General features: G+C 33.5%; 2 protein-coding genes across 6 annotated transcripts; both read right to left on the bottom strand.

Moving 5' to 3' along the window:
- Positions 1 to 85: 85 nt before the first annotated feature.
- Positions 86 to 8,038, bottom strand: LOC114168858 (cell division cycle protein 48-related / CDC48-like protein). Of its 4 annotated transcripts, none has more exons than XM_028053825.2 (11): positions 7,830 to 8,038; positions 6,902 to 7,185; positions 4,947 to 5,048; positions 3,033 to 4,856; positions 2,755 to 2,943; positions 2,468 to 2,610; positions 1,872 to 2,117; positions 1,570 to 1,756; positions 1,373 to 1,438; positions 1,022 to 1,268; positions 86 to 796 (listed from the first exon to the last, which is right to left on the bottom strand). In XM_028053825.2, exons 2-11 carry the CDS (start codon positions 7,121 to 7,123, stop codon positions 423 to 425), a joined length of 3,600 nt encoding a protein of 1,199 aa, XP_027909626.2. In that variant the 5' UTR covers positions 7,124 to 7,185; positions 7,830 to 8,038; the 3' UTR covers positions 86 to 422. The 4 variants fall into 4 exon arrangements, with proteins under 4 accessions (XP_027909626.2, XP_027909628.2, XP_027909627.2 ...); XM_028053827.2 differs by having other exon boundaries at positions 86 to 793; positions 7,830 to 8,037; XM_028053826.2 differs by having other exon boundaries at positions 7,743 to 8,018.
- Positions 8,039 to 10,514: 2,476 nt separating this feature from the next.
- On the bottom strand, positions 10,515 to 21,273 carry LOC114169291 (ARM repeat superfamily protein). 2 transcript variants are annotated; one of them, XM_028054371.2, is made up of 21 exons: positions 21,146 to 21,273; positions 20,719 to 20,805; positions 20,320 to 20,507; positions 19,644 to 19,718; positions 19,298 to 19,413; positions 18,506 to 18,620; positions 18,046 to 18,174; positions 17,595 to 17,642; positions 17,184 to 17,380; positions 16,899 to 17,095; positions 16,514 to 16,806; positions 16,293 to 16,442; positions 15,892 to 16,203; positions 15,477 to 15,626; positions 14,949 to 15,024; positions 12,857 to 12,984; positions 12,529 to 12,723; positions 11,767 to 11,907; positions 11,556 to 11,684; positions 11,174 to 11,380; positions 10,515 to 10,840 (listed from the first exon to the last, which is right to left on the bottom strand). In XM_028054371.2, the coding sequence occupies exons 3-21, from the start codon at positions 20,452 to 20,454 to the stop codon at positions 10,679 to 10,681; spliced, it is 2,955 nt and encodes a 984-aa protein (XP_027910172.2). In that variant the 5' UTR covers positions 20,455 to 20,507; positions 20,719 to 20,805; positions 21,146 to 21,273; the 3' UTR covers positions 10,515 to 10,678. The 2 variants fall into 2 exon arrangements, with proteins under 2 accessions (XP_027910172.2, XP_027910175.2); XM_028054374.2 differs by having other exon boundaries at positions 20,719 to 20,769; positions 21,146 to 21,244.
- Positions 21,274 to 22,404: the final 1,131 nt, after the last annotated feature.

The raw sequence follows: 22,404 nt of genomic DNA on the forward strand, positions 1-22,404 counted from the left end.
AATCACATATAATTCACCTCATTTAAGTTACAGAAAAGATCTTTAATTTTGATTTACAACACTTGCTGCTAAAAGACATTCAACATGAGAAAAAAACTATATACTATATTAAATGCATGATTGTTAGTAGACAGAATAATTATAGTTGCTAGTGGTTGACAATAGAAAAAACAAAAGTTCTACCCTCTGAGAGGATAATGCTAAACATGCTGTTGGCATAAATATCTAATCCTAATATCCTATAAATACAATCATTCAGAATGTAGGCTTCAGCTTTGGACAATTGTGGCTTTTGAGGTAGATGAAGATGAAAGAAACTTCTGTACTCAATCAAATGACACTGAAATTAAAAAAAAAAAAGTTCCCGACTTTACAGTAAAATTCTTTCTTTTTTAAATAATTAAGAAGGAAAATCCCAGTAGTTAGAAATTTGCATCATCCTCTACAAAATTCAACAAAAACTTCAAAACCGAAGACTTAAGATCCCCATTCACTCCTTTATTTTTTGTTTCAAACACACCCTTCATAATTCTCGTGTAAAGCCTCTCAAGTTGTGGAATGCTGAAATTTTCACTACGCTTCACAAAAAGCTGCTTCACAGACTCCACTTCTCTTAAAAATTCACCATCTAGCACTGTGACATCCTGGGGACTGTTGGCATCAGCAAGGTTATTTGTACAAGTTCCATGCAAGTTTCCATCAATTGACATAGGTTCAAGCCTTTTAGCATTAGTGTCATTAGGTTGATGCTCCTGGGAAGACTTTGGCGGTACAGAATCTTGCGACTTTTCTTCTGCTATCAACCCAATTTGAATGAACTTTCAAATCAGTATTTGAACTGAAGTTTGCAGGTATATGGAAACAAGTGAAGAAGAAACTAATTTGAAACCATATCACACAAATATAATATTTGTTTTAAGCATAACCAAGCACATAAGTGTGTGAAAAGCAAGGACTTTAAGTAAAGAGAATCGAGAACTTCTACAGATGTCTACCCACTCATGACTATCATGCCTCATACCTGTATGCATTTCGGTGATCTTCTTAGTTCGCTTCAATGCCTCATAACTCTGATCCACGTTAACCTCTGGTTGGACATGACGAAGTCGAGCACTCATTCTAATACCAGTACCCAGCTGCACAACAGGAGATGCAGGGAATGTTGAATCCTCTAATTCATCAGACAATTGAACTGGGCCACCTTGGCTAGCGATCTTGTCACAATAAGCAACCAGTGCTGGATCCATTTGTGAGAGCATTCCATGCACCTGAAGTAAAGAAAAGAAAAGAAGAAATAAGATATGCAGGAGCACTTGCTAGACAACAGTCAACATCAAGATGTAAAATTTCAGTCAAGAGAAAGTCTATGCACCGCATCACGGAGCTCACAAGCTCTACTGACAATCCTAGCACCGTTGTAATCCTCTCCATTGTAGGCCTGAGTTGCAGAAGAAGAACCAAACTTAAGACATGCTTTAAATATTAGAATTAGTGTATGAAGCATTTTCAATATATATAGCCCAACTGCCCCCCACCAAAAAAAAAAAAAATTAGGGCACAAATACATGCCTTTGCATTGGATACAATAAGATTGATATCCTGCATGAACGCAGCACATGTAATATATTGGCCATTATCAACATGCTGCAGGATGGTAGCCATGTCTATTGGGTTCTGTATAATTGACCGGTAATTTGGTGCATCTTCGTCTGACACTGGATAATGGAAGGCATTAAATCTTTTGTCATACAGTATCCTGTAACAGGGACAAAAATACATATATGAATTGAGAGAGGATGCATACAGTTAATGAAAGGGATTAATAAGCCATACAAAGCCAACAACTGTACATTAAGCATAAGTTGACATACCGGTTGCAGATATCTCTAAGGCACATTCGTAACCTGCGAAGTGCATGTTGCTCAGCTTCCACCTTTGCTTTTAGCTCAGATACTTTTGGACCAGTAGCCAATTTTGGTGCCTTAGGAAGTTCAGGGAGGTATCCTGTATCTTGTGACTTCTTGTTGATTCCCTCCAACAATATTGACATAACAGCTTCTATCAAAAGATTGAAAAACAAAGTCCTATCTTCGGCACATGGCATATTCACTTGATAACTGTTGCAAAGAGAAAGAGGGTGAATGTAGAACTAGAAACAAAGGCATGGAGAGTACTTTCAGATTCAAAGAAAAAAATATTATTCAAAATTTTCAACCTTTGCATTTGAACAAACCTACAGTTATTCAACTACTTTGGGAATAACAAACTACGTCGACTTCAGTATGGTGATCGGGCACTGAATACTGACGGGAAATATTGTACTACCTCCCTTAACCTAATTCCCCCATACAAAACCATCCATTTATAATGATATAATTACATAAATACATAGTACTGGTATGAAAAAGTCATTTTCTTTGCCTTTAAGCTAAAACAATATACTTGCAGTAAATTATATCATGCATACATTGTGCGGTGAGGGAAAACTGAAGTAGGCACTTCCTCAACTTCAGCGGGTTCAACTGAGGATGTACCAAGCAGTAAGATAGGCAGATCAGATGGTAATTCTTCCAGCAAAGTCAGGAGAACAGCCCTGAGCTGCTCATGAGACTGCAGGATAATTTAAAACAATCAAGCTCAGTTCATATTAAAAAAGTAATTCAATATAAGCATACCTGACAGAAATGAGATGCAAATTTTGGGCATTAAAATCGGTTCATCATATATAATTACAGGTAACCAAGATATACTCACAGTTTCCCACCAAACATCAAACTGTGGTAAATAGAGAATCGATGGTGTTGTTCTTCTAGCTTCACTAAATATATGTACTAATGCCTCTTCTGGTGTCTTTGCACTGGGATCTGACAGAAGAGATGGGAGTCCTAATGAATGCACAGGAAACTTTTCCAGCTCATGTAAAACCGCAGGGCCAAGATGATCCTGTTAAACTAGAGCAGTAAGTATATTCAATATTAAGTTGCTGTAATGAATAATTTTTCAATAACAACAGAAGGTTCCAAGATAATTACCAGCCCTGTACCTTCACCACCACAAAGTAGAAGCCTAGGTCGATACACAAATGGAATTGCAGACCCGTAGGAAAGCATTGAAAGTTTAGTCAACTCAGATGTAATAGAAGCTGGAGGAAAAATATCAGATATAACACTCATAGCTTTCTCTAAATGTTGCTGGAGACATGGTTGAACTACTAGAGACAATGGCCTAGAGTGCACAATGGCTCCTCTATGAGCAGCAGGAGTAATAGTAGACATTGCTTCAATAAAATGAGTCTTTTCTACCTTGACAGAATCAACATCTATAACAAATTTGTCATCACTTGTATAAACTTGTGGATACTTTTGCCGGAATGCATGAATGGCAGCTTCAGTACAAAGAGCTTTCAGATCAGCACCACAGTAACCTACACAACTGGCTGCAAGTTCCTTTTTCAGCTCATTTGGAGGAGGATGTTTCCACTTACGAGTATGAATGTCTAATATCTCGGCACGTGCCTCACAACCAGGTAAGGGAAAGTTAAACTCACGATCAAACCTACCAGGGCGTCGTAAGGCTCCATCAATAGCATCAATCCTGTTAGTAGCTCCAATTAAAACAACTTGCCCACGAGAGTCAAGACCATCCATCAAAGCAAGCAAAGTGGACACAATTGAATTGTGAATTTGTTCTTGCTTGCTAGACCTCACGGGTGCAAGTCCGTCTATTTCATCAAAGAAGATAATAGAAGGTTGATTCCTTTGTGCTTCCTCAAAGAGTAGTTTCAATTGTCTTTCAGCCTCACCAACCCACTTGCTTAGCACATCTGCACCTTTGCGCATGTAAAAGCTAACCTTTTGGCCAGCTTTTGAAGCAGCACAAGCCAAAGCCCTTGCAATCAATGTTTTCCCTGTGCCAGGGGGCCCACACAACAACACCCCCCTAGGTGGAGTTATGTGGTAACTTGCAAAAAAATCCGGATACAATAATGGAAAGAAAACCATTTCCTTTAGAGCATCAATGTATTCAGAAAGCCCTCCTATATCATCAAAACTAACACTATCATCAACCTGTAAGGGTTGGATATCTGCCCCACCCTTAGAGCTTGGTCCAGCAGTTTGAATCCCAGATGTAAGAGTAGCCAAAGCATCACCCTGATGACCCCAACCTGATGCAGCAAGATTTAATCCAAAAGCTGTTGTTCCATGCGTGTCTAAGCCTCCAAAAAGCCAAGGTGGACCAGATCTGTTACCACCTCGCCCCCATGAAATAGCTGGCCCTTGGTCCAGCTCATCCACAAGAAGTGAGTCATCAGAATCTTCAGGCCTTGCTAAACGATGACGCTTATGAACTCGTGATCCACCTTTCCTTACATCCCTGCTGACCTTGGTACCCATACCTTGATGTAACACTCTTCGAGGAGACCTAGGCCGAGCCTTTCTTTCCTCCATAGAGAACCTCCGAACATCTGAACGATTCCGAAGATCATAGCGCCTTCTTCCATCCTGCTCTTCTTCCCCCTCTTCATCATCACCATCTTCATCACCTTCATCCTCACCTTCATCTTCACCCTCAGCGTCCCCCTCAATTTCATTTTGACCATCATCTGCATCATTTTCCTCAGCATCATTTCCATTTTCTGTTTCATCTTGATCAACCTTTTCCTCAGACAGATCTTGCTCATCATCTGATTCTGAAATCAATCGTTCTATCACAGCACCCTTTGAACGACGAGGACGTAAACCTTCACGTCGAGGTGTTGGCTTAGTATCAGCTGCTCTTTTGCGCTTAGAAGACATCAAACCATCCTGTTTGACTCTATTTTTAATCCGGTTTCTCAATGAGGGATATGCAGGTCTCTGGAACATAGACACATACCTTCAGCCCAAATTATAGCAAATTCAAGTTTATTACACAAAAATTTTGTATTACGGAGTATAAAACCTCACCATCAAGTCTTCATCTTCAGCTCCAGAGCTGTCTGTAAAATCTTCAAGATTTACATTAAGCCTTCTCTTCCTTGTTGAACGGCGAAGGTTGGCAGAGCCAGACTAAGAGAAGTACAGATAAAACAACCCGAGGGTTTAGATACATCCCATGTAATACTGATGAATTATAGTAAGCATCTAATCAAATTCAGCAAATGACACGATTCAGAGTAATGGGTGAAATAAAATGCAGAGTCCAAGATTAGAAAAACAATAAAATCCACCATTACCTACTAAATTCACACCATTTGATCTTTTTAAATGAATTATACCAATTCATAATAACAATCAATTGCGTTTGCCTGTCAAAAATGCCTCAATAGAAGCCAAAATAAATAAACAGGGAGAAAAGCTATTGTGCACAATCATATTCAGCAAAGCCGAGACCAGAGGTTGATGAAGTTAAGGTATCTGATTATTGATCAAGCTAACTTGGTTGCTAAAGCAGAGCATTTTGTGAAAGTTATTAGTGAAGGCACCATAGATTGGAAGAAACCATTACGTCTAGAATTTTATACAGAGATAATAAATAATTTAGTGCTTGGATGATATAATCAATTGTCGGTATGACACTTGTTATATTTGAGTAGTTCTATATTAAAATGGACAACTGCAGAGCAGTTATTTCTATAAGCAAGTACAAACTAGTTTGCAGTAAACTTAAAAATATTATGCAGGAATTTTAGAAAAAGCTCTCTGCCAATCTCAAATTTTGCTAATAAGAGCCCACAAAGGAGTACGACGTCAGAACGTGGTGATTTACAACTAAACACATTTCCAGCACATTTAGAGCTAAACACTTTTTAAGAAAATAGTATACAAATACAACTAATTAACAGTGAGTACTCTGAGCAAACAATTGTTTGCGTGTTTGGATATAATTCTTTTAAAAACACAAGAGACTAACAATGACTCAACATCATCAATTGTCCAAAGCCTCATCTTAACTTCGTGAGAAGAAAAGATAGTCATTTGGCTTTAAATTCTAAAAACACAACATAAACAACATGAAAATGAGCCTTATGAAGCATTCATACATACACACACACACATCAGTATACAGACCATTTGTGCTAATTACATCAAATACCATTGTCCACATTAAAGCCTTGACTATTAGTTAGAGGACCTTTGAAAGAAAGAGCCAGACAGCAAAACGTTTCAAACAAGAGGACTGTGAATCAACAAAACAGAATGAGGATTTACATGGATAAGATGCAAATGGATTCAAAGATCACAGTCAAGTAAAAAATAACAATGGAAAGCACAAAGCAGTATTATGATAAAGCAACTTCATCAGCTCCTCCATGATTTTATTGTTAGAGTTTCTAGAAAAACATGGAGGACAAGTTTTAAGAAACATTGAAACCTGGTACGGTGAAAAAACAGAAACTGGATGCTGAATATGCAGAGGTACTAAAATTGAGCCTTTTGTTTGTCAAAAGGAAAAATAAATTAAATTGGCAAAAGGATAAATAAATACATAAAAAAAAGAGTGAAAAACAATAAAATAGCAAATGTCTTTAGGGGCTGTGTGGCATTTTTTCTTTTCACTGCTAATAAGAGATATGAAACCAGTTTTCCTTTTGTTTCTTGTTTCCTAATGTTCATCCAGGAAATTTGAAAGCATTCTTTTATTGTTTATTATTTACACTATTTCCAACATGAACATTTGAAAAACAGAGAACAAGGTGACAAGAGAAAATGTTTTCTCGACTCTAAAACCAAACAACCCTGATAATTGAAAAGATATGTCCACATTTTCACCTAATGAATTAGAGGGGCAGGGGAATTTCATCGTCAATATCATATATGACAACTTGAGTGATATAGAACCTGTGCAATTTAAGCAATATATAGAGTAATCTTCACTAAGAATTTTGCTTCTAGAACTGATTTGGTATACAGACACTTACATTAGCATTAGAATCTTGTTGTTTCCGATTCCCTGGACGCAACATTTTGGCAATCTGAGAAGCTGCAGTCCTTGTCTTGTTCTTGTTTTTCCTTGTGCGCCTAAGATTTTGGTTATAAAACAAGTATGGTCGGCCATAAATGCTTGGCCTTGTCTTGATCCTGTCACTTGAGCGCACTTGTCTCAAATCAGGGCCATCTTGGCCTGACCGTTTTGGATACATGAAGCAATGCTAAATTTTGCAAATAAGAAATCACATAACAAGCATATCTCAGCCAGCAACACCTGCAGCAGAAATCAGCAGAATCTACAGCACTTAAAAATTTTCAAAGAGAAAGGTTTACAAACATTGCATACCAAGGTAATTATCAATTAGAAAGACTTCTCCACACCATCATACTAAACCCTTTTCTACTTACATGCATAGAAATTTAAATACTTATTGAAGAATCATAATACTAACATTGTTATGTGAAACTTTGAGAAGTCAAACATATGTTTAGGATTATTTAGATGCCAAAAACTATATAAACATGAAATTAAAAAGTTCAATTTGATTTTTTACATTAATACACAAAGTAAGCCATCATAGAGATAAAGACAGGGAATCTACAGCTAAAGTCAGAAACACCATTTTCAAACTGAGATGCAACATTCAACATGCTTGCAAGTGTCAGGCGCTAACATGCAATTCTCAAACTAACATGTCATAAACAAAGCATTTATAGTTTAAAAATACAAAATAACATAACAAATAACAAATAAAAGGAAAAAACATTGCATCAAACAAACAAGAAGGAACCAAATAACCCAATTTCCACAAAATTAAAAACAAAACTAACCAGTAAACTTGGGTGTGAAGGGCGCGAGTAATGGTGTTGTAAGGATTACACACAGGATAAGCGGAAAGAGAAAAATCAAAAGCACACCTGATCGCAGGGAATGAATGCAACAAGTTAGGGTTTCGGCGAAGGTCGCAGAAGGAAGGATAAAAAGCATCACTTGGAGTTTCAGAGTCCAAAACCCTTTCTCTTGGTCCCTCCTCCTTCTCTCTCGTGCGTATTTTTTCTCTCCTCTCCTCGTTCCCACTTAGTTCCGAACCAAATGCCAAAAAATTTCTCTACTGTGAAACTAGATCCGGGTTGACCCGTCACATATGACCCACGTAGAAAAACAGAATTTATAATTGGGCCGCTCCAGGGAAAAAAAAAACGTCCAAACATTGTTTAAACAGATAACCAGAGTTTACGGATAAAACCTGAACCTGATAATTTATTAATTTTATTATGATTAAATTAGTTATGATTATGGTGATACTATTATTTAATACATTAAATAATAAGGTGAAAAAAAATATTCAAGATGTGACATTACCCTAAACCAAATTATATATTATTTAAGAAAAAATAGAATCTTCTTTCATTGTACAATAAAAAGATACACTACTTTATTTATTCATTCATTACTTATAACTTAGTTTTTGTGCTTTAAAATAAATTTTTTACATGTATTCTTATATCATTCAAAATTAATTAAAATTGGCTACTAATTTCTTCTAGATTTTGGACATTTAATTCACTGATTAATTATTACAATGTCTACAATTAAGCATCTTTGTTTAAGTATTTCAACTTGTCTAAATAATTAAAAGCTAAAATAAAAAATCAGAATTCATTATAGTAAGAAGTTATTTGGATAATTTTCATAAAACAAACTATTTCTTACAAATGATAATTTTTTTCTAAAGTAAATGAATATGAATCATTTTTTTTTAATTTCTAAAAAGTTGATTACTAAATTATTTCATCTCAATTTGTTTTTAGTTTTAAACAAATACATTAAACATTAGCTTAACTCCACACTCATTTAAATCTGCATCCTACCTAAATTCGTATTTGGAAGAGAAAATTCTCGAATCAATAATTTGTAACTTTATTTTCAAAATATTTTGCTGCATTTTGTTATATATATATATATATATATATATATATATATATATATATATATATATATATATATAACAAAAAAATAAGTTTTATCTTGTAAAAATTTTCAGAACTCATAATATTTAATACTATGATTGTATGACTCATAATATTTTATAGTGTAATAACACTCTTAAAATTTCATAAGTTCACACTTCAATTAAATTTGTATTAAATATTGAAGATTAAAATGCGAACTTAAGCAAATGTTTACTCGTTTTATTTTGCATTTTTTATCTTCCTATTTGTTTTCTTTAATTTTATAAAATAATTATTTGCGAAACACACATGTAACACAAATCTAGGCTATTAATTCAAATATAGGTTTATCTCCAATTTGTCATAAGGACACATTTATTTACTTAATTAGCAATTCACTTAATAACTGGTTTTTTAATAAATCATTATTGTTATTAAATACACACTATGGCACCTCGGTATTTCTATTAAGTTTACATTTTTTAACTTATTACACTTAGTTCAGTATAGTTTATAACTATAACTATAACTATATATATATAAACATTTTTTTAAACGAATTACAAAAAGTAAAAATAGTATATAATAGTTATTAAATTAATATAATAAAGGGTTAAATATGTTTTTGGTCCTTCAAGTTTAAGTGAATTTTGGAATTAGTCCCTTTTCGAAACTTGATATTAATTTAATCCTTTATCTTTATAAATGTGTGAATTTAGTCCTTATTACCACATTTTATTAAGTTTATCTGACGTTTCAAGCGTATTTTATAATAATATTTAAATTGTTTACACTGTTTGACACACTTTTGCTTCAATATTAATTTAAATATTATCATAAAATGTATTTAAAATGTCAAATAAACTTAACAAAATTTGGTAAAAAGGACTAAATCCACGCATTTATAAAGATGAAGGACTTAATTGGTATCAAGTTTTAATGAGAGACTAATTCCAAAATTTAAGGGACAAAAACATATTTAACCCTATAATAAATTTAAAAATTGTAACAGTTATGCTATTTTTTTTTTTGAAAAAGAAATTATTTAACAGTTACATGTATTAATATATAGAAAGTTGTTTATAAAAAAAATTCAAAATTAAAGATATATGGATACTTTATTTTTAAAATAACTTTTACAGTTACAAAATAAATAAAAATATCCTAAAAATACGAATTATAAAATAATTACAGTTTTATCTATTGTGATAGATAAAAATAAATAAATAGATGCAGGTAAAATTATATGTAAATCATATGAAGACTAATATTTGCTATGAAAGCAATTTGATCAAATTATTAGTATGAAAGAAAAGTAAATTGGTCTAAGATTTGCTAACTAAGAAGACTGAGACTTAGAAGGATCGGTTTACTGACCTTTTAAGAACAAGAAAACAAAGAATCATAATTATATTAAAATATTATTCCTCAAGAGAGCTCCTAGAATTTGATAATTCAGCATGCAATAATGGAAACAGTGTTGATAAAACAAAATAACCCTCCTTAAAGTATTAACAATTATTATGAAAAATTACCAATAAAGTCATATATTTGCCGGAAGAAACTTGGTACTCCCCAGACAAAATTAAACTAGAAAGACATTTGCCGTGGCACTGTGAAGCACATTTTACCCATTTTGGAGACTCAGGGTGAAAGACAGTTAAAAATATAGGAAGTTTATTGCTACAAAAAGAATGGAAAAATACCAAATGATTGAGAAAGAGCCAATTAAACAAAACAAGAAAAAAGGGGATGATAGTTTCCATCTGTGTATAAATAGTTAAAATACATATCTATATGGCAATCGTGTACACCTAGCATCCAGCAGCTCTCAAGAATTTATCAAAGGGGCTTGCAGGTGGTAGTTTTAAAGAATGTTGCTGCCCAAAATCAAATGAACAGGGGCGAACTTGATATTGTGCTTGAAATTGCTCTTGACTCACCAACTTCAGATCACCTTCTGAATAATCCAGTGTCTACACAATGGCACAGTAACAAATAAGAACCCTTTCAATGTTAGGGAACAACTTTATGTTTAATCTGAACTTTGGGTCGATTATGATACATCATGCAATGGTGTCCACTGCATAATGATTTTCATTGGGTCTGAGTGACTTTCCTCTTTTCAGATTTTATTTTCTAGTGATAGTAATTTAATCGTTGGTTAATTCACAAGCTACCTAAACTGGGACATTGATACTATGACAATCAATTGACCAGAATGATCATCTGAAAATAAATTATTCTTTCACTATATACTTTTCTTTGGTTGTAAAACGAAAATTTCATGTTAAGAAAGCAATACTAACCTTAATTGGGAAAGGAGAAACTTTCATTTCATTTTCACTTGAAAGAACTATTGCCCTAGTTTCCTGGTGGTGCTTGAAACTGTGAAGAACTGACATCTTCATTTGTTTTCCTGTTACAAGTGCCTCACACTGGTTCTTCATTTGGTCATAAGGCACAGGAGTTGATGAAATGGGAAAACTAGCCACCTGTCGTGCAGTTTCCAATACCTATCCATACAATGATCAACGTAGTATCTTTAAAAACATAATTTTCACCCTCCAACAATCATATTCTTTAACAGAATGAATCAAGTTTTAATTCTCCAGCTGAAGCATCCAAGATGAATTTAAATATAATCACCACCCAAACAGCTAAAAAAATAAAAACATATCATAATTTTACCGATTGTAAGAGTTCATTAACACTTAGAATGTCTGGGTTATTGCTAGATAGTGATGATTTACGATCTGACTGACTTCCACTAGGTTCAGGCCGGGTCTCTTCATCCATCAAAGCTGCCGGAGCCACAATCTGGAAACAACATCTCATAGTACTGAGACAGAAAAAGCTTCTAAAACCACTTAAATGAAAATACAATTTTGAGGAATTTTACCTCATCAAAATCTGGGAACTCGATCAGAGCAAGTGGAGAAGACTGTACTGGTGTCTCCATAAACAAAGGAGGTCCCAGTGGATAGGCATCATCAGGGGAAAACCCTTGTACAAGCTGTTTTTTTATGGTCGACAACTCGTCCTGGTTAAAATGGAAAAGTCATATTATTTAAACTTATCCGCTACTGAAGTTTTCCTTGGCAAGCAACTCAACTGCAGCTATTTTTGTATGACATTCTACATACATAATATAATATTTGCAAGTATCTTTTATACAAAAGAAAAACATTGGTTTCAGCGATAGTTTTTAGAAGACATGCAATGCAAGTGCATAAACAGCTGTGAGTATAACTTCATGAGTAGAAAATTGAATCAAACACAACCAATTAGCAATTTATAGTAATTATTTCTAAATAGCAAATCAAAACATTATTTGTCAAACCAACTAAACCTGATGCACAAACTTTTCAATCTGAGAAATTGTGTTACTCACTTCCCGATGATGGCTTATGTAACTAGTTGGATGTTTGTAATTTCTAATAACAAGCAGAAAGTAAGTTGTTATTCTATCCTTAAACCAGAAGTGCAGTATTCGGTAAAAAGCTTGAGCAAAACATTTTTACCATTTCAGCCAACTACTATGATGTGAATTCTGGTTGATGTGTTTAACCAATGGAAAACTGAAATAAAGTGGTGTATACTTCATCCTCCTAACCCTGGCTCCCAACCATGAATCTAAGCAATTGAAATAAATTCATATTACCTCTGATAATTCTGAAAATTTAGTCAGGAAGAATGATATTACAGTCTCTTTCAAATCCTTCTCATCCAATTTAATTGCTGACAGTGTCTTCATGGCCGAAACATCATCTTCCTGAGATCCATAAACTATCTTCTCTGATTCTGTATAAACAGCACACAGCTTGACATCATCGACCAACTCAAGGAAAGGATCTACCTGTGGGATTACAACACTAATTAATTTACCTTATTATTATTCAAAACAAACATGAAGTAAAATTCAATTTTGAAAAGCAAGCCGAATAATGAGGTCATGCAATGGGGGCAAGTGATTAGGGGAAGAAACTTACAGTTGAATTTGTCAAGGATGCTTTAACTTTTGGAATTAGCTCAGGGAAATTCCCTGCCCTGGCTGAGAATATAAGCATGTATGATGCCAAAGTGAAAAGAGACCTCCTGCGAGATGGTTGCAAACCTCCTTTAACATGCATGTAGACAACAAGCATGTCAGAAAACTTCCAGCATAAAACCATTATCTTATTTAGTCATAATAAAAAAATTATGGCATGCATAGTCTTAGAAAGTTGATTTATGCCTAACTCAATCTTACAAAATCGGTTTGCAAGGTAAAGTTTGCACCTACATACTTTCAACATATCTCTAATTTATGCATATCTCCAACACACATCCCCTATGTGATTTAATATTTGTGGTTGGTGATACATATCTCTGATTGATGCAGATCTCCAACACACATCCCCTATGTGATTTAATATTAGTTGTTGGTGATAACAGTCCATAATAGTGGGTGACAAAGTAGACTCAACTAATATTTTTAGGATAGGCTTAAATACCATCTTACAAAGTACACTTTAAGACTAACTCAATCTTAAATTGACATGAAATGTGAGATTTGCACTCGCTTATATACTAAAATTTGGTTATATATCTACTTGATATGGGATGCCCAACACACATATAAATTTTTAGAATACCAAGCCAAGACATTCTGCAAAATCAAGTATGTGGATTTGTACTAGTTTTATGAAATAAAAAAAAAAGAAAGTCAACAAATTTTTCCCAAAGGCTAATCTAAGCAGACTGAAATAGTGGAAAGGAGAGAATACTTTCAACAACACATTCAACACTATTTACTTTTAATGAAATTAAATAATTGACGACATTGCTTAGTGGAAAACAATGTATAGTCAATAAACTATTGTAGGACAAATTTTATGATAGATATAGACTGAATCCCTAGAATTAAGTTTGTTTAGTTGTATTCATTGGTAAAATTAATACATCCCACAAAACATAGAGTTTTACCTTTAATTCTTTTGCCTTTTAGCTTTTGGTTATTATGTAACTCACCAATTAATGTATTATTTGATATTGGAAAACAAAACAATATTCTAAAGTTCTGACACTAACCACTTTTAGTATAAATAAAAAAGTAGTTAAATATATCACACGACACCACTGGGCTTGAACAAAAACTAAATCGTGCGGATATTTTGACCATGAAATCCCTTAATTTTCAACAATGTCCAACTTTGTCTCTGTACCTTTTTCAAAAGGCTTGATGCAGCAATCAGTTTTTTGTTTTGTTATGAGATAATTACGCGATGTTTGAATACAACTTTTAGGAGCGCTAACAATTCACCATAGAAAATCACTAATAGGATAAATTAAAATATATTATAAAATGATTCGTTAATCCTGGCTGCAAGCATTTGCAATTGCTAAGGAATATGAAGCGGTGTTTATGAGGCTCCTAAGGATCCAGAAAATCAGATGGCATTGGTTTCAGGGTTTCCTCATATACCTTAAACCAGATCTCATAGTTTGGGGCTAAGGTCTAAATCAACCTACAAAATCAGCTAAGGGGATGGTGCAATTGAGATGGTTTTCGAACAAATGCCCTCACACTCAAGGCCCAATAATGGATCTAAGATAGGATAAGATAATAGCTATAAAGCAAAGATATGATACTATCTTGGAATTTCTGTTTAGGGTCTAATTCATCTCACAAAACCAGCTTGTAAAGTGAAAATTCTACCGGTCTTATAAGCAATATTTAGGTCCTATCACCATGCAATGAGGAATAAACAACCCCTCACCCCATGCAGCCCAAAGTGGCTGCAACTAAGGCTACTTTCCAATTATTTAAACTGCACCTTAAGAAGTTGAGGCAAGTGATGTATGAAAATAGGCTATAGGTTGGTATACTATACTAGATTTTATCCTAAAAACAACAGAAATTAAGTTCTCCAACAGGTATTTAAATTGCACGACCAATGATTGAGGCACCTAATCTGGACTTTCCATCCTTAGACAACTTGTATTTGTTCCGGATCAAGTTGGATATAGTAATAATTATGTAAAGAACGCAGCTCGTCAACGTAAGATAAAAAATCACTTATATGTTCAAGTTCAACTGACCTTCTTGATCCAAAGAGAGGCTCATGAGGGAAAATGCCAGTTGGAAACATCTTACTAAAGCCATGTAACTGGATGTCTGTTGAAAGTAATTCACATCATCACCATGAATTTAGACAAATTAATTAGTTAATTAAATTATTTATATGTTCTTGGATTAATAAAAGAAATTAACAAAAACATGGTGTTTTTTTTTTCATTTCCAGAAAGATTAAAACAGTCAAAATGCTGGTCACTACCACTAAATATAGTTAATTTCGCACCAAATTGAAATACCCATTGACAGCTGTTCTTGACTCAGGTAATGAGGTAATAGTGTGAGAATATTAACTAGGCTGCTTTATAAAAATATAAGATTAAGATATAAAAGTAGAAGTGACCCCAGCAACAGTCAACTGGTTATTGAAAATGTAAACTGTTATAAATAATTAACAGTTAAAGAAAATGAACAAAAACATTACTGTATAATATTTAGTGACATTAAATATAAAAAACCATTATCTTTACATTTTAGTATTTTACCAATCTCACCTTTGAACGAGTAAACAATAAAGCAATGCTATAAGTGTGAGCCATTGCCTCAAAATTTGCAGGGCCACCGTCCATAGATGTTGCCTGAATCCAGATTGAAGAAAGCAAGAGACTCACTTGGTGACTGCTTAACCGAAAAGAGCTTAGCTCCTGAAAATTTATGAGTTAAATCATGCAATACTTCATTAGCAATTACAGCAAATAGAAATACCCATGGTCCTCTCCACTATTTTAGAAAAATTAAAAATATAACCTAAACTAACTGAATAACTTCCTATGACAACTAATACAATTGGAATTAATAAAGCTTGTATAAAGTGTAAACCAAGAAGACTAGGCGCTACCAGCAGCATTTCTTACATGTGTACTAAATCAATTAATAACGATGAAACGAATAAACAAAAATTCCCCATACATGTTTTCCATCCATTAGAGCCCCAGAAAAGATGCGAACATGGTATGGATGAATTGCCTCACTAACACCAACTACTGCCTTTCCTTCCGCATGTTTCCCATTCATATACTCTGCTCCTAAAAGACTTTCATGCTGAATGGAGAAGCTTTCGCTTGATACCTTCTCAGACATCTTTGATATATGGTCTAACTGAGGAGAAAATGGTGATGGCATAAGCACTACAGAAAAGATGCGGTGTGCTCCAACTCGGGTTTCGTGATCAGAGTGAGCCATGGCCAGGAGCAATTGATGAAACAAAGCATCAGGGAAAGCCTAAAAAGACAAAAAAAAATGTTAATACAGATTTACTGTGAAGCATATAGAAAAGTCCATTTCCGGTCAAAGTAAATAAGAATACTTGCCTTCTTGTAATATGATATATTAGGGATCGACGTGATTAGCTTTGCAGTTTGATAAACAGCAGAAATTGTCGCTCTTGCAATGGTAGTTGTAGTTGAGATATTCTCTAACACCACAGCCATCAAATCAAGAATGGGTCCTACATCCCCAACCTGCCATTCTCAAAGTGTTATAACAGAAGCAGCATAAAGTTAGAAAAAAAGGAAAAAAATGCTATGCATACCTTGTTGGAAAGATTCAATATACACATTTCCAAGGCAAATTGAAGCTCAGTATTCAACTTAAACCCATCATTTCCAATGCTGGAAGCTTCAGCTGAATTTTGCAGAGTCTTCCTTAAATGTTTAATTAGTTCAGATATGGCACCAAGTATTGCAACCGAAACCTGTTGCTTCACATTTTGTGCAAGTTTTGTTGTTGTGTTAATAATATTAATCTGAAGGATAGGCTGCTTAGCAACATTTTTATGATCCAAATGCTTGACCAAAACGGACAACAGAAGACAGGAATTATCTCCTAGTGTGTAAAAAGAGATAATCAATATACTGAAATAAGTGAAAAAAATCTTTTTTTCAGAAAAATCATATCACTTAGTATTGCAGGGTTACCTGATTCTGCTAAAAGAGACTGTAAGTAAATCAAAACATGAGCAGCAACTCCTTTTTCAGAAGACCATTGATTTTCAGAATCAAAATAATGAAAAAGAGGTTCAAGAACACGCCGTAAAGTTGTAGCTTCTCCTGCTAATTTGACCATATTATACAAGCAGACCTTTGACCAGTATGTAGGATCTTTAGCAGTATCCCTGTAAATGTGTAACACATAAGGGCTTTGGAACCATAACTGTTGGCTACATAATAAAGGGTGGGGAGGAAGAGTAAGGTATGACATACAGCGCAAAGTTCATCTCATTTCCAGTCACAGATTTCAGCAACAAAGGATCCTTCTTAGTTATATCTGTTAAAGGGTTTTCTACTTTAGGAAATCCTTGTACCAGAGGGTCTCGTGACTCAGAATTCAGCTTATCTTCCTCGGAAGATTTCGAGTTAGATTGGAGACTCGTGTAATTCTCCAAAGTCACTGATATAATCTATTTCAAAGCCCAGCCGCCCAACCAAGTAAAAGAAAATAATTAGATAGGCAAAAGTTTAAATACACAAATTTAGGTTCAAAATTAGGAAAAAATAAATAAAATAAAAACATAGCAAATCAAACTTCAAAGAAATGCATCCCTTTCTTATACACCTGTTCGTGTACTATTTGAACAACAATTGAAAGAGTAAAAGTAAGGACGTAGTACTCACTTCATCTGAAACCATGGAAAGATGTGAGTGCTCACCCATGAAACGCACCTAGCCAAAGAAAAGGGGCAGAAAACAACAGGTATCAACAAGAGAATGTACAAGTGACCTACAAGGCAATTGATAAGCGATACTATAGCAGGAATGAGGTAACGACTAACTAGTTCAAATTATTTAAATCTCACTCGTACAGTGATTTACAAAGCAAATCATTATCGCTTTACAGCTAAATAACCACATAACATGATCAGTGATCACTAAAACTGCTAAGGACCATATTACATTCCGTTCATAAGCAAATAGTTTATATTCATAAAAGATAGTTATGGGGTTACTTGTGTGTATTCAATCAAAAACGAAAAGAGAAGCCCTGAATGCCATTTATGTCAAATTACAGGAATGAATGAGCAATTTCCAAGAGACATAACCAATGCACCAGCGAAAGGAACGGTACCATATAGGATAGAGCTTGTAGTCCAGCTGAACGTAGACGCAAAGCTCGTTCATCTTCCCCCACTTCTTGAGCCAATTGACATAACTTAGGAATAAAACCCTCTAAGTTGAACATGTATGTACCATCTGTCTATTTTAACTTAAAAAAGTCAGGATAGAAAAAACTCATGCCTTTCAAAAAAATGTGAAAAAAAAATTGAGCTATATCTGAAAAATGCAATATGTAGCAAGTAGCCAGACTAAAAATGCAGTTATCCACAACAAGCCCCACAAGGGAAACTGTGATTTTTGAGCTCCAGTGGTATTCATTTTCACTGGCTTCCTGAACTTTCACCAAGAGACAAGATACTTAAATTTAAGCAAAGAATTCAGAGGAATGTCAGATATCTCTAACTATGCACCATCCAGAGAACCACAGGGATGTTAATTCCATCAGGTTAGAAAGTTTAATAACTAAATACCTGGCAATCTAGAAAATCAAAAAGAACGTTGCAGCCTAAGATCCTGATTTCATCTGTTCGGGTTTGTTCTAGAAGAGTCCGAATAATCTCTAACAAACTACCAGCAAAAAGAGGCCTGCAAAATTAAGAATTGTCATTTGAATACCACCATATATTTCAAATTAAAAGAAGAGGCAATAGCAATTAGACAATAGATATCAAAGGAACCACAACTTCATTGTATAAGAAAAACTATTGACACGGTTTTCTATTACCTCAAATTGTAAAATCACCAATGTTATATGAGATAAAAGGGTTTGAAACGAGATCATGTTTTACATCCTTTTCTTGTTCACAAACTTTAGGATATTCAGATTACTGCACAGTCATTGTAAATAATAATAAAAAAGGAAATTGCATCGTAAACATTTCATTATTAGATATGCTCAGTGAATTAAGATTGATGTAGTAGTTGAAAGAGTGGGTCATGCTAACAAGTACCATGAGGGCACTGGTTAAAGAGCATTAAATACAGCCAATGAAATGCTTTTAGTTACTCAAATAAATTATTAAATAACTCGTGTGTTTCTGGTATACTAATAAATCTTTTTCCAATAAAAAAATTATAATCTTTGTTTCCATGCGTCCTTAAGGCACTAGTTTACATTTATCTAAAAGAAATTATTTATCATTGAAGTATTAATCAGAGCATATAGAATTTATAAAATCAATGACTGGAAACTTTCAAAAAGTAATTTCATGTGCAAATTTTTGTGAGATTGATGGCAATCTATATCCTGTTAGCAAACTTACATCTGTTCCTTACATGACGATAAGAATTTCTTGTATATGAACAAGACAACTTTCACGGAGCCAAAGGTTTCATAACGCAAATCCTTGTAACATATTTGCTCCAAGTAATCAGTAATCTGAAAGTATAAATACATTAAAAAATTGAAGCCAATGACATTTTCTCCAGCACTAAAGATTACTTCAGACATAAATAGTTTTCATCATATTAATTAAATCACATAGTTTCTCAAGAGAATCATTATTACTATCTAAATTCTATCAATTTTGTCGTAATTTGTCTTGATTACACAATGCAATTGAACTACAGGTGACAAAGAAAATAAAAGACTGCTGAGGATGGCTTTACCTTGGGAATTCTCAGTGGGTTCTTGGAAGCATAGTCACATAGTTTTCCGATTTTTCTATCATTAAGTTCAGCCTCCTGCCAAGCATGGTAACTATCATGCATAAGATGATGGGTACGTAGGGGAAAGAAAAATCACCGAGAGGGGCTCCAAAGCAATCAAAATATTTAAATTATATAATATTTACTAGAATAGAAAAAATGTCATGAAGAATCTTGATTCAGAAAACTGAAAATTCCTATTCAGAGGTCACACTAGACTAGTCACTAAGAGTGGCAAAGGTAAACAAATTCATGGAAATAACAAAATGAATGCAAAATCCAGTTTAAAGCAAAGAAGCATGTTTTAAACAATAAGTACCAGCCTCCGAAAGACGAAAAAACAATCTCATATATATTCCCAAATTTTTTAATCTAAGAAAACTTGCTTCAATACCCATTTTTATTTCCTGGACAGAGTACATTGATGAGTAACCAAACATATACGCATCGAATACTGTTGGTTTTCACAGTGAATGTTGGAACAGCCAACGAGTGTTTAATATTTAAGGACACATCAATGTACTGCTATGCAAGGGGAGAGAAAGGGTAATTATAGTTAGCCGTTAGCTCAGCTGTAAGTAACAAGCAAATCTTGATATCTTAAATGAAATGGCATAACACGAGCTGAAAATGTCACCTGATTGCGTGGGAAAATATCGGCTAGCAACTTCTTGTATCGTTTCACCGGTTGTCTAGAGCTCGCACGCAGAGAAGGACAGACGCAACATAGGTTGCCACAGACGGGTACAACCCGCCTGGACATAACTCCCATTTTGCTATGAACCCAGAAGAATCTCCACAATATCAATCAACCCACTCTGAAAACTGCCTCCACAATTCACATTCCAGTAACAACAACACAAATTAACAAGTGTTTATCTATAAACCGTTGTACATCAAGGCTCACCACTACAACTTAACTAAAACTCAGTCAACTCCATACCACAAAAGGGTTTAACAAATTTAGGCCAAATAATGCAAAAACAAAACAACGGATTGAAAAGTAGAAACCAAACAATATCCTACATTGACTTACCCAAAACTCAAACGGTTGCAAAATCAAAGGTCCCCGGATTCTGGTCACGATCTGGATTGAACTCCAACACAAAATTTCAGAAAATTACTGAAATTAAAGTTCAGAAAGCTGAGGCTCACGAGTTTCTCAGATTCAGTTGAACATCATATTTGAAGAAATTAAACAAAGAAATACCAAAGTAAAAAAAAAAAAAAAAAAGTAACGTTCTTCTTCTTCTACAAATAATGGCAATGGGGTCAGAAGATGGAACACTCCACCGACATTTTCGTTGTTTGCAGTTGGAAATTATAAATGCTTTAGGAAAACAAGGCTTTCATTCCAGCATCAACATGTACTTGTCTACTGTTTAGTTAAAGCATGAAACCGAAACCGAAACCGAAAATAAAAATTTAATTAATAATTGATAGAAATGGAAAGGTTACGTCACCATTGGCGTGGTTGGGAAGTTGACTGCACGATGACCACTCTGTTGCGCTTCATCATCATCGTTTACGCGTGAATCATTCAACGCCGTCGCTGTGTATATAAAGAAAAGTTGGTTAATTCTTTCTTTACTCTTGTTAACCAAATTACATTTTTTTTTTATGTTAGAAATTTAAAACGAAAATGGAAGTTAATATATTTTATTAATTTAATTGAAATCATATTGAATAACTACATCAATGATGATTACAGAGGAGGTCTCGTGACAGATGGCATAAAAGTAATATGAAAATATAATAATATTAATTATTTAATATGTTTTCAATTAAAATAATCAACTTTTTTTTTGTTATTTTATATTTCTTAACCCATAGATATAAAAATTAAAAAATTAAACAACAAAAAATTTAATTACAAAATGTAAATAATTTAAATTTTTAATAAGTTAACAAAATTTAAGAAAAATTTAAGACTAAATTCATCAATATAAAACTGTAGAGATGTTTTACTAGAATATAGGTATTACAAATATATTTTTCTAAATTTATCGTTAACTTTTTGTGATAATTTTACCTTGAGGCTTAAAAATTAACTTTTTAATAAGTTGTACCCACAATTTATACCACACAGCATGTCCATTAAACTTGTAAATACTTAAAAAGGAAAAAAAAAAGAAAATTATTCAATTTGTCATTTTACACAGATAAATATAAATGTTTTAACTCGATAAGCTAATAAATCGATAAAGTAGGATCTTTATGATAAAACAACTATGATTTATTAACCTTTTCAAGCAAACTAAATGAATCTAGATTTTCATACGCTAAACATTTCTAACTACGGATATTTTTGCCACTTTATGACATTTTTTTTACTTGATTATTAGAAAATATTAATTTAGGGTCATTTTTTTTGCCATATAAAAAATATTTTATTATTATTTAATGTGTAAATCCACACTAAGTTCATTTTGTATACTTAGACGAAGCATGTGTAAATTATTGCATAGCCAAATAACACAGTAATCTATCACATGACAATCAAATTATCTTAAATGAGTATGTATATATATAATTTATGAACTATTTTTGAAAAATGTCTTATATTTGAAAAAAATTATAATATAATAAATAAATATAATTAAAAAAGATCATATTAATTATTCATAAACAATCATTAATATAAAATTAAATTCTCCATCGAGAAAAAAATAAGAAAGAGTATAAATACAAAAGTTAGTTTAACTCGAAAAAGTTGAAAAAA

This window comes from Vigna unguiculata, chromosome 11 (genome assembly GCF_037176805.1).
Source record: "Vigna unguiculata cultivar grain cowpea cultivar isolate G323 ecotype 2 chromosome 11, ASM3717680v1, whole genome shotgun sequence".
Classification (NCBI taxonomy): domain Eukaryota; kingdom Viridiplantae; phylum Streptophyta; class Magnoliopsida; order Fabales; family Fabaceae; genus Vigna; species Vigna unguiculata.